This window comes from Littorina saxatilis, linkage group LG12, assembly GCF_037325665.1.
Source record: "Littorina saxatilis isolate snail1 linkage group LG12, US_GU_Lsax_2.0, whole genome shotgun sequence".
In the NCBI taxonomy this organism is placed as follows: domain Eukaryota; kingdom Metazoa; phylum Mollusca; class Gastropoda; order Littorinimorpha; family Littorinidae; genus Littorina; species Littorina saxatilis.
Genome location: NC_090256.1, coordinates 18358386 through 18370885, shown reverse-complemented (window position 1 = coordinate 18370885; position 12500 = coordinate 18358386). Strand labels below are relative to the sequence as shown.

Below are 12500 nucleotides of genomic sequence, written 5' to 3'. Positions count from 1 at the left end.
TGTCTCGTCAGAATTAAAAAAACCCACCAAGATAGTTATGTTATTGGAACGTTTAATTTATGACAAAACGAAACGTTACGTTAACTGGAAGTTAACAGAAATAAAGGGGGTAACACGTTGAACACTTAAGGTTGCGTTTTGTCATAGACAAAATGCTCCAACAACCTACCTTTCTTGTTTTTGTATTTCTGAATTTTGGAACGTTGGCAGTCTCTTTGTTTTTGGATTTTTATGAGAATCGTCGAACACACACAGACTTTAGTTTCTTCTCGATCGTGTTAATACCTATTGTGTCCTTTTATGGTGTTGTTGCTTTATTTTCAGCCACGTTGAGTTTCTGTCTGGATTTGTATAGAGTGCAACGTACAAGACTGATTGTAAATCTGTCTGGCTGGCTGTCTGGCTGTCTGGCTGGCTGTCACGTTTCCTTTTCTACACCTAACTTTCATGCCCAGCCAACTTCCCTACCTCGAACACAACAGGCCGCACGCCTTTAACCCTTTATTTTTTGTTTACTTCCAGATCAAACATTCCACCCTTCGTTTCTTTTTACGTACAAACCAAAAATCTAACCCTTAACTTCGTTTTACTTCCAGACCGAAAGTTTATCATCGGCAATGCCCAGGTGGAATCCGTGCCCATCATCTTCTGCAACGATGGATTCTGCGAGCTCACGGGCTACTCCCGTGCCGAAGTCATGCAGAAGTCTGCCATCTGCGACTTCTTGCAGGGTCCTCTCACCAGCTCCTTCGGCATCATGCAGCTACGCCAGTTCCTCCAGGGTACGGAAGAGAAGCAGGTGGAGATACTCTACTACAAGAAGGATGGTGAGTAGCTGTGTGTGTGTGTGTGTGTGTGTGTGTGTGTGTGTGTGTGTGTTTGGGGGAGGGGGGGGGGTTGCGTGTGTGGGATGGGGGGGGGGATTGGGATTGGGCGTGGCAAGGGGGGGAGGTGGTGTGTGTGTTACTGTGCATGTTTCTGTTTATATTTACGTTTCTGTTTCTGTTTTTGTGTGTGTGGTTGTGTGTGTGTGTGTGTGTGTGTGTGTGTGTGTGTGTGTGTGTGTGTGTGTGTGTGTGTGTATATATATATATATATATATATGTGTGTGTCTGTGTGTCTGTGTGTCTGTGTGTGTGTGTACAAATACTAATACGAATACGAATAATACGAGTGAATGTGTGTGTGTGTGTGTGTGTGTGTGTGTGTGTGTGTGTGTGTGTGTGTGTGTGTGTGTGTGTGTGTGTGTGTGTGTGTGTGTGTGTGTGTGTCTGTGTATATAGTGCACACGTATTTATGCGTAGATCAAGTAAGACACGGAAGGTCATGTGTAGAAATTATGTTCATAAAGCACAGACATTCTTTATGAGAAAATGAAACGAAGGGAAAACAAACCTCACACAAACTTAACTTCCTGGTTTAAAATCCGAATTGTATAATATATGTATATATTATATTCTATCTTGATTTCTTCTGCAAATAGCAAAATCCACTCAGGTTATTCCGTGAAAAAAGTGGAAACCTTTAGCGACCTTGGGTATATATTTATTTGGGGATATTCTGGACATATTGAGAGTGAAATCCGAAACTTTTAGATTTTCTACTAAGACGGATCTTGATGGTAAATATCAAGGAAATAATTGCGGATTACGTATCGACCTGTCACCCCAGAAACCTCTGCGCTATTGTCCGACAAACATCGTGTTGAGTAATACGCATTTAACTTGCTGATTCATTCTCAATAATGTGTTTGCCGTTTGGGGAAAAAAAACCACGTATGTATCTCTCGCCGTAGAAGGTTTATTTTTCAATCTTCCTTTCTGTAATTAGATCTGTGTTCTCACAGGAATATACTGACAAAGCAACTATGTCACTGCAGAACTGAGCACGCGCTGGATATTATTTTATACCGTGATTTTTGATGGCAGTTATTTCTGGGTTTCCGTCATGGGCAAATGTTATCCCATGCTTGCAAGATCATTCTCATTAGTGAGGGCATTCTCCTTAATAAAGGAATTAAGTTCCCCATACCCCCCTCCTACGTTTTGTTCTTCTGGTTAATAATTGTGTTGTCCACCATCATGAAAACTTGTGTAACTTAGCATTGTTATGGTCACGTCAAATAAGCATCTGCTTGAGTTCGTGTCCCAGCTGCATTTTTGTCAATTGTTTCATGTCATGTATTTTGAATAAAATTGTATTTAAACCAAAAAAGGAAACCCACTCGAATAATCGAGTGCAACTAATGACAATTAAACAGAATAATGCTGGCATCGCACACAGGGCATAATGAGCTTTTTCATGTGTGATTGATAGCCTCTCCTTATGCTATAATTATTCCACATCGACTGCAAGTCCTAACATCAACACGCACGGCTGCTAATACGTGGGTAATCTTCTTTTGTATAAAGTGACAAATAAGTCAGGAATAGGTTTTGGTCGATGATTGAGAGAACTCGAGATTACAGGTATGGTCTTTCCCGTGTAAGCGATCACGCACACCATCATAGACCAGTCTGGGTGGCGGGGATGTAGCTCAGTCTGTAGCGCGCTGGATTTGTATCCAGTTGGCCGCTGTCAGCGTGAGTTCGTCCCCACGTTCGGCGAGAGATTTATTTCTCAGAGTCAACTTTGTGTGCAGACTCTCCTCGGTGTCCGAACACCCCCGTGTGTACACGCAAGCACAAGACCAAGTGCGCACGAAAAAGATCCTGTAATCCATGTCAGAGTTCGGTGGGTTAGAGAAACACGAAAATACCCAGCATGCTTCCTCCGAAAACGGCGTATGGCTGCCTGAATGGCGGGGTAAAAAACGGTCATACACGTAAAATTCCACTCGTGCAAAAAACACGAGTGTATGTGGGAGTTTCAGCCCACGAACGCAGAAGAAGAAGAAGACCAGTTTGGGCTTTTGACATGGAATGAGCATTCGTCATCCAGAACGTATACCCAAATAAACCGAAATCAACTAGGTTCTGTGTGGAATGGGAATATTTTTGCTGTGTCAGTTTAGCAGAATGTCATAAGTGCCACTTACGGAAGCTATTCAGACAACAACAATGAAGAACAAGTCGCGTAAGGCGATAATACAACATTTAGTCAAGCTCAGTCGAACTCACAGAATGAAACTAAACGCATTGCATTTTTTTCCCTGCAAAACCGTACACTCGTAGCATCATCTGTCCACCGCTCGTGGCAAAGGCAGTGCAATTAACAATCTAGAAAAGTGCGGTAGGGGTTGCCCTGAGGAGGATAGCACGCTTTTCTATATCTCTATTCTTTTTAACTCTCTGAACGTGTTTTTAATCCAAACATATCATATCTACATGTTTTTGGAATTAGGAACGGACAAAAAAATCAGATGCAATTGTTTTTAAATCGATTTCGGAAATTTAATTTTAATCATAATTTTTATATTTTTAATTTTCAGAGCTTGTTTTTAATCCGAATATAACATATTTATATGTTTTTGGAATCAGAAAATGATGAAGAATACGATAAACGTAATTTTGAATCGTTTTATAAAAAAAATAATGTTAATTACAATTTTCAGATTTTTAATGACCAAAGTCATTATTTAATTTTTAAGCCTCCAAGCTGAAATGCAATACTAAAGTCCGGCCTTCGTCGAAGATTGCTTCGCCAAATTTTCAATCAGTTTGATTGAAAAATGAGGGTGTGACAGTGCCGCCTCAACTTGTACAAAATGCCGAATATGACGTCATCAAAGACATTTATCGAACAAATGAAAAAAAACGTATGGGGATGTCATACCCAGGAATTCTCATGAAAATTTCATAAAGATCTGTCCAGTAGTTTACTCTGAATCGCTCTTCACACACACATACACACACACACACACACACACACACACACGCGCACACACACACAGACACAGACACACACAGACACACAGACACACACACACACACCACGACCCTCGTCTCGATTCCCCCCTCTATGTTAAAATATTTAGTCAAAACTTGACTAAATGTAAAAAACACACGTAAAGAAACGCATTTCTGATGAAACGACATTGCTCAAGTATGATAATATCAAGTCGCGCAAATCAGATTGCTCACAAATCTGAGTGCAACTTGCATTTAAGAAACATAACAACCAGAGAGGTCACCAGATGGTGATGCCTTTTTTTTATCGCTGAGTGCATCTGGGTTATGTATTGTATTACAGCTATTTTGTGTTAACAATTTATAAAAAAAAAATTCAAAAAATGACAGTCACAATTTCTGTTTCTCCCTCTCTCTCTCTCTCTCACTCTCTCCTTCTCTCCCTCACACTCTCTCACTCTCTCTCTCTCCCTCTCTCTATCTCCCTCTCTCTGTTTCCCTCTATCTCTCTCTCCCTCTCTCTTTCTCTCTCCCCCTCTCTCTCACTGTCTCCCTCTATCTCTCTCCCCCTCTCTCTCTCTCTCTCTCTCTCTCTCTCTCTCCTCTCCCTCTCCTCTCCTCTCCCTCACACTCTCTCACTCTCCCTCTCTCTATCTCCCTCTCTCCCCCCTCTCTCTCTCACTCTCTCTCTCTCTCATTCTCTCTCTCCCTCTCTCTCTCTCTCCCTCTCCCTGTCTCTCCCCCTCTCTCTCTCTCTCCCCTCTCTCTCACTCTCTCTCTCTTTTTCTCACTCTCTCATTCTCTCTCTCTCTCCCTCTTTCTCTCTCTCACTCTCTCCTTCTCTCCCTCACACTCTCTCTCACCCTCACTCACACTCTCTCTCACTCTCTCTCACTCTCCCCCCTCTCTCTCACTCTCTCTCTCTCTCTCTCTCACTCTCTACTCTCTCCCTCTCTCTCTCTCTCTCTCTCTCTCTCTCTCTCCCCCTCCCCCCTTTTCATCAACGCTAAAATCACACTCCCGTCGCTCGTGTTTTCACACACGTGTACGCTCTTCCTCTCCCAGCCCCGCCCCTTTTTACCCTGTGTCTGTTCTATGTAGACATGCGAACAGAAATAGACCAACAGAAAGCTTAGGAAAGACCCCTCCTCTCTTACCTCTTCCAACCCTTCCTCTGTCACCCCCACCCCTCCTCTCTCACCTCCTCCAACCCTTCCTCTGTCACCCCCACCCCTCCTCTCTTACCTCTTCCAACCCTTCCTCTGTCACCCCCACCCCTCCTCTCTCACCTCTTCCAACCCTTCCTCTGTCACCCCCACCCCTCCTCTCTCACCTCTTCCAACCCTTCCTCTGTCGCCCCCACCCCTCCTCTCTCACCTCTTCCAACCCTTCCTCTGTCACCCCCACCCCTCCTCTCTCACCTCTTCCAACCCTTCCTCTGTCACCCCCACCCCTCCTCTCTCACCTCTTCCAACCCTTCCTCTGTCACCCCCACCCCTCCTCTCTCACCTCTTCCAACCCTTCCTCTGTCACCCCCACTCTTCCCCTCTCCCTTCCACCCGATTCCTGAGCTGTCCCCCAGGCGAGGAGGGGAGTGTATATCGACACCAGACAGCAGGGGCTGGTATTGAGCGAGGGTGAGTTCCTTTCTTCTGCTTTTGTCATTGGAGACCCGGCACACGTCAGGCGTATCATTTACTTTTTCCTGCTGTCTATGTCTGTCTTTTTCTTTTATTATTTAAAGATTCATCGCTAACTCACCGACGGCCCCTGCTGATGAAGATCGATTTCAGTTCCATTTACACGTATATTATACACACTGTGTTCTTTTGACTTTCTTCTCTGTTTTAGTTATATGCGGTCTGCCTCTGTCGTTGTCCTTTTTGCCGAGCGGGCAGGTCGGAGTTTTTTTTAGCTGCGCTTCAATTTAACCAAACGTCGCCAATAACACTTCAAAATGACAGTCGTTGGCTTGCCAACTGCTGCAGAAACAACCCTCGAAGCCCTGCTCCACAACCATCAAGTCACATCGTGGAATATTGCTATTTCATATGTAACGTGGATTTCCATTGGTCAATTGGGCAAAACTGAGCTCATTGTAAAAGTGATATCGACGACATTTCCGTCGATATCAGTTTTGATATTGACGACCTCTTTATTGCTTCCCCACTTCAAAAACAAAAACACCTAAATTTAAAAACAAACAAATATATATGAAAATGTAATGATCCCAGAATTTAGTTGAGCAAGTGACTAAAGACTTTTTGAAAGAAAAGATATTTTGAAATTCTGAAAAGTACAAGAAAATAGTGAACAAAAAGAAATAATAATCAGAGGGAGGGATATGGAACAGCCAAAACTGAGACAAATACTTTTGTAATTTCTTTACAGTAAATACAAAATGTCCAGAGAATTAGCAATATATCTAACATTGACTGACTGTGTGATGATATCTTCTGCTATTTGTCTGTTTCGACAGTGATATCAAAATCTCGACCTCCAGTCTCGATTTTGATATCACTGTCTCAACAGACCATAGCAGAAGATATCATCACACAGTCCATCAATATTGGGTAAAATCGCCGGCAATGGGAGCAACTTGACTTTTGTCAGATTTGCACCGGCGACCACTGATGGCGACCAAGCTACACGCTACGTTCACAGTGTCACCCAGCAGAACACGGTCCAATGTTTTCGCAGAAAACCACCGAGCCAGATGAGAAGAGACAAGAAGAGAGCCGAGGAAAGAAAAGCAAAACGAGAAGAAGAAGCGAAGGCAAGTGAACCTTTTAATGGGCCGCTAATTGAAACCACCCCCGAAAAACTACTGTGTCATTTCCACACCGCAGAAGTAAACACACCTGACACAGACATCAACAGATCACGTGAAACATGCAGCCTGGCCACCCCAACACAGCACGCACCTGCCCTCTGTCACACTGCAAGCTCAACCACGTGCGAGAATGTCAACCCTGGGGTGTGTAGTGCTGTGACGTCACTGACAGCAGACGACGAAACCACTATAGCTGAACTGGCAGCAACGGACCGAAAGTTTGAACCAGATGATGTCTACGACTTCGCCTCACACTGCTCAAAGAACTGTTAAACAGAAAGAGGAACCGCACTCTCACAAAAGTAGTGTGCGAAAGAAAAGGTGGAAAGAAGACGCTGATTGCAAGGGGAGACGACTACGTCCTGACATACGACTGCGAAACAGCACAGACAACGTCATCAGTTCGGAGAAGAGGAGGAAACGCCCCCGTGTGTCCGGCGTCTGCCCCAAGTCGACCGCAACGTCTTTGCAGAAGAAATCGACCATCTCACTACTGACCTTCATGTCGTGTCTACACTGGTACAGTGCTACCTCCGTGCCATGCCAGACTGACTGTTGTCGCTAAACTACAGGGCACACATATTTCATGTGTGTTTGTGACAAACCGCGATCGATATGGAACAATACCGTGTTCGAAAAGTTATTTCCCGACTTGGATTACAAGTTGGATGCTTGGGACCGAATCACGATACATTTTTTTTTGTAACAGACTGAAACCAATGTGTACACTGATGTTCGTGGATCGTTCGATTACCCAACCCCCCTGCACCCTTTTGCTATAAACAATTATGAGTTTTCGCAAATAAGCATTCTGATTCTCTCTCTCTCTCTCTCTCTCTCTCTCTCTCTCTCTCTCTCTCTCTCTCTCTCTCTCTCTCTCTCTCTCTCTCTCTCTCTCTCGCTCTCTTTCATTACACACCGGTACGACCGAACTAAGGTATCAATAAATTACTGTTGTGCAGCGGGTTAAAGTATTCTCTCATACCTCGGAGATATACCTTCACTCGGTCGCAGCGACGTCACGTGACATGTTATATGGTGGAAAAGAATGCTGTCGCTTGTTTTCCTTCTGAGTTCGGTTAAGACTAAAACGATGCTCATTCACGGAAAGAACTATCCAAACTTGCAACCACAGCCGCGGTTGTCCTGTAAGTTCCCGATCCATGTTAAACCCTCATCCTCAGAAGGAAAATAAGCGACAGCATTCTCTTCCACCATATAAAATGTCACGTGACGTCGCTCCGACCGAGTGAAGGTATATCTCCGAGGTATGAGAGAATACTTTATCCCGCTGCACAACAGTAATTTAACGTTACCTTATGTACGGTCCAACCGGTGTGCAATGGGTGCTCTCTCTCTCTCTCTCTTTCTCTCTCTCTCTCTCTCTCTCTCTCTCTCTCTCTCTCTCTCTCTCTCTCTCTCTCTCTCTCTCTCTCTCTCTCTCTCTCTCTCTCTCTCTCTCTCTCTGTGTTTTCCTCGTCAAGATACAGGGGAGACTCACACACAGAGACAAAGTCCGAGCTGATGACTGGGCTATCGAACAGAAGGACGACAGGTCCGTAGGGAGTCGTTGTCCGCTAGGGCTAATGATGGAGAACAAATTGAGCACTTGCTGTATCCCCTTCCGGGAAAGAGGTCGAATATTCCTTTGATAGTTTCTGCCTCTGATGATTCATAGATGTATTTTGATCTTAGCTTTATTAGTGCGCGTATTAGTGTTTCTGTCTTCTACCGCGAAACAGTGCTACTAAAAATAGAGAAATGTGAACAAGAAAATACACAAATAGTAATATAGGCATAAGTGAGTGAAACGTTTCATAAAATACAATACAAAGCACAACAGCAGCAACAGAAACACACGCTGAAACCAATGCAAATGATCCAATTTCTGACCTAACGGGGTTTCAAGTAATGGAACAAAATACACAGCTCAGCAGACAAAGGCTAAACTGTTCCAGTTTTAACTCCTTTTAGGGACAAGGAAAGTGAAGGCAGCATGGGGAACTATTTTTCTTGTTCTTGAAGCTGACTTGAATTAAAGAACACGCTCATTAACGACAGAAAGGTCACGGGCCTATACCTTCCCTTTCAAAATCCTAGATTAAAAAGATGTTCTCGGTTATGGTATCGGTAAGTCGGATGAAAATGTTGTGTGTTGTTCTGAACGCCCTTTTCTCCTCTTTCTCCTTGCGTTCTACGGATTAAGTATAGAACATCGTCGTCTCTCAGGGAATAATGAAACTGTATCGACAATGACTATTCTTTCACATAACTCTTTCCGGAGAACAAACAACTGAGTTATTCTTGTTAAAATGAGTTTTAAAAAAGCTTACTATCGCTTTAATGCAAGTATAATGCCGTCCTTCTTTAAAAATACAAGAAAACGTTCCAGAGAAGAAAAAAAAGATAAAGCAGTGACAACAACAAACAAAACAAAGTATACAAAAAAGATCAAAAAAGCGCTCGCTTGCGTTATGAACAAATCAATGGCGTCCCACAAGGTACATGAGTTTAAGTTCATCAACTTTAATGACTACATGCTTTTAGCACAGTGTCGATCCAATCATAACAAAGCTTTCAAGTGAAGTTCGCGCGGTGTAACTCTTGGGGCAATTCAGTTGGCTGCAATCATCTCTCCACGCACAAAGCATTAAGGCACGCTCACAAAAGATTGACACGTGCGCACTGATATATTGACGCTTGTTATGCATTCGAACGCATAACCACCTGCAAATACTTCGACATATTCACACACATAAACACACACAGAAACGCACACACTCACACATCCACACACACACACACACGCACGCACGCACGCACGTACGCACGCACGCGCGCACACACACACACACACACACACACATACACACACACACACACACACTGAATGGATGAATAAAGAGAGAGAGAGAGAGGGGGGGAGAGAGAGAGGGGGGGGGAGGGAGAGAGAGAGAGAGAGGGGGATCTGTATTTTTCAAAATAGAAATAGATGATAAGAGAGTAATAGAGATAGACAGGCAGGCAATCGACTCAGCAAACGAGAGACACTGACACTGACACTGACACTGACACAGTTTAATTGAATATGGGCCTACAGCCCCTTTCAATGGGGGGGGGGGGGGGGGGGGGGGGTACACATGAGTCACAGGAAAAAATAGAAAACATGATATTGAAACGTATGCAAAATACACAGTGGTTTGTTCCAAGCTTTCCTCTATCTATAATCTTGCACATCAATGCTGCCTAATATATACATACAACCGATAGTCTAACTCCTCTGTCGCAAAATTGATCATTTCTTTTAACAAATACCAAATTTGGCACAGTAAGAGAGTTTTGTGTTCTGAACAAATCCTGATACAGAGCCATTGTGAAATATTATTATTTAACCGTACCCCCCCCCCCCCCCCCCCCCACCAGCCATAACGTCACATATTGGCTACGGTTCCCTCAGGTGTCTGCCTCTATGTGCAGAATTAAAATCCACATTTATGCTCCAAATTGCACCACATTTTTGGTTGAGGTAGTTTGAGACATGGGGCCGGATTACATTTACCCCAGTTGCCATGGCAACACTGGCAAAGAGTGCCTTTGGCAACACCGAAGGCATTATTTTGCTCCAAATCGATCCAAATTTGATGTGTAGACAGTTTGAGGCATGGGGTGTGTTATGACTGGATGTCATGGTTGCCATGGCAACAATTCATTTGCAATGTTGGAAATGGCAACAATGACGAACACCGCGGAAGGTGCTTTTTTGGAAGGGAGGCGGTGCAGCAGACCGCATAAGAGAGAGAGAGAGAGAGAGAGAGAGAGAGAGAGAGAGAGAGAGGGGGGGGGGGGTGGAGAGTCAAATGAAATAACAACAACAAAACTAAAAACAAACATCAGCAGCAACGGTTTCAACAAATAGCAAGGTTTCCTACCTTAATTCTGACAAGTCGAGGAGCAACCATTGCATATGCAGAGAGCGGTGCACTTTAGTCCAGTCTTGAAGCATTTGCAACGTTTGCTGCTGCAGCCCGTCTTGCAACCACATTTCAAGAGTTCCTGGCAGGTTTCTGAAGCCTGTGGAAGGGTTGTCCACAATGGATGCCAGTTTCCTTTCACAAACTGCCACCCCCAGTCAGATGGATCAGGAAGGGGTGGGGTTGGATTGGATGCTTGGCTCCAGATATGTGCTCCTTGGTAGACTGCACGTTTGCAATGTTGTATTAAAGCCTCCTTGGATGGTGGGATGTGGTCAATCTGACGCCCAGTCTTGGTGAAGAGATGCTTTCTGGCATTGTTCACATCCACACAATTGCTTGTTTTGTCATACAGGAGCACAACAAATCGTTCAAGAGCCACCATGTCGACTGCAGTGAGGCTGAATGGGTATGTGCAGAGACGGCAGAAAGTTTCTGTTATATCTTTGAAGTTGTGCCATGTATCCCATGCCTTCTTCTTCCCAACATTGTTGAACGAGGAAACGGTGTCGCAGCCGGTCATGCTGTGAAAGAAAGGCAGACAACGTGCTTTGTCTATCCCAACTGCCTTTGCGATGTCATGAGCAGCGATGTACCGGAAATGTTTGCCAACTCCCATGGCAATCCACACTTCCAGTCCAGGATGTTCTGTCACAGCTGCTACAGCAAGGACGACCACATCTGTGTCCACAGTACGAAGCAACACACGATTGCTAACCTGTGCTGCATGGGCAAGGTGGACCATCATCCGCGTGTCCGCTTCTTCATGACTGCATGGCGATATGCCAGTCAAATCCATCGGTTGGTTGGAGAGAGCGATGGGATCTTGAGTGGTGATGATACTTTTTTCTGTCTCCACTGTCATGGTCATGACGCATTGAGCAAGATAGTTGAACAGCTCTGTTTTGTTGGCATCAACACGAAGGAAACTGCTCCAGTTTTGCGGGATCGCTGTGACAGGAGTAACTCTTTTCCTTTTTCCAAATCCCCTACTTTCTCTTGTGCTGCTTTTCAAGCTATCTGGTTTGTAGATATCCCATACAACATCAAGACGACAAAAAGCTCCAGCTCTGCTTCTTCACCAGTCACAGACGCATTGCGTTGTTCAGCTTTCCAGAAATATATTAACTCAGTCAGAACCGGCTTCATGAATATTTTATAGAGAGAGAGAGAGAGAGAGAGAGAGAGAGAGAGAGAGAGAGAGAGAGAGAGAGAGAGAGAAAGACTGAGATAAATGAAGAGAGAAAACGAGAGAGAGAGAGAGAGAGAGAGAGAGAGAGAAAGAAAGAGAGAGAAATGGAGAGAGAGAGAAATGGAGAGAGAGATGGAGGGAGAGAGTGACAGAGAGAGAGAGAGAGAGAGAGAGAGAGAGAGAGAGAGAGAAAGGCTGAGATAAATGAAGAGAGAAAAACAAGAGCAAGAGAGAGAGAGAGAGAGAGAGCAAGAGAGAGAGAGAGAGCAAGAAAGAGATAGCGAGACAGAGAGAGAGAGACAGAGAGAGAGAGAGAGAGCAAGAAAGAGATAGCGAGACAGAGAGAGAGAGAGAGAGAGAGAGAGAGAGAGAGAGAGAGAGAGAGAGAGAGAGAGAGAGAGAGAGAGAAACACAGAGAGACACACACACAGAGAAAAAAAAACCCCAAAGAGACAGAAAGACTTCAAAGAGAAAGTAAGAAAAAAAAAACGAAAAGAAAAAGACCGATTAATGGAAGCAGAAGAAGAAATTTGGAACACTGTGTGTGTGATAAGGCCAAAAAAAAAAAAAGGTCTGTTTACGGTAACCCGACCGACCCTAGTTTTTTCGCGCGACCCTAGACTTTTTTTTTGCATTTGGGGAAAAAAAAATAAAAA

General features: G+C 44.2%; 1 protein-coding gene across 1 annotated transcript in view; it reads left to right on the top strand.

Moving 5' to 3' along the window:
• LOC138983039 (voltage-gated inwardly rectifying potassium channel KCNH6-like) overlaps positions 1–12500 on the top strand; it is a 189931-nt gene that overhangs the window by 82336 nt on the left and 95095 nt on the right. The window contains exon 2 of the mRNA XM_070356441.1: positions 597–827. Within this exon, the coding sequence (XP_070212542.1) occupies positions 597–827 (231 nt within the window). The remainder of the gene's footprint in view (positions 1–596; positions 828–12500) is intronic.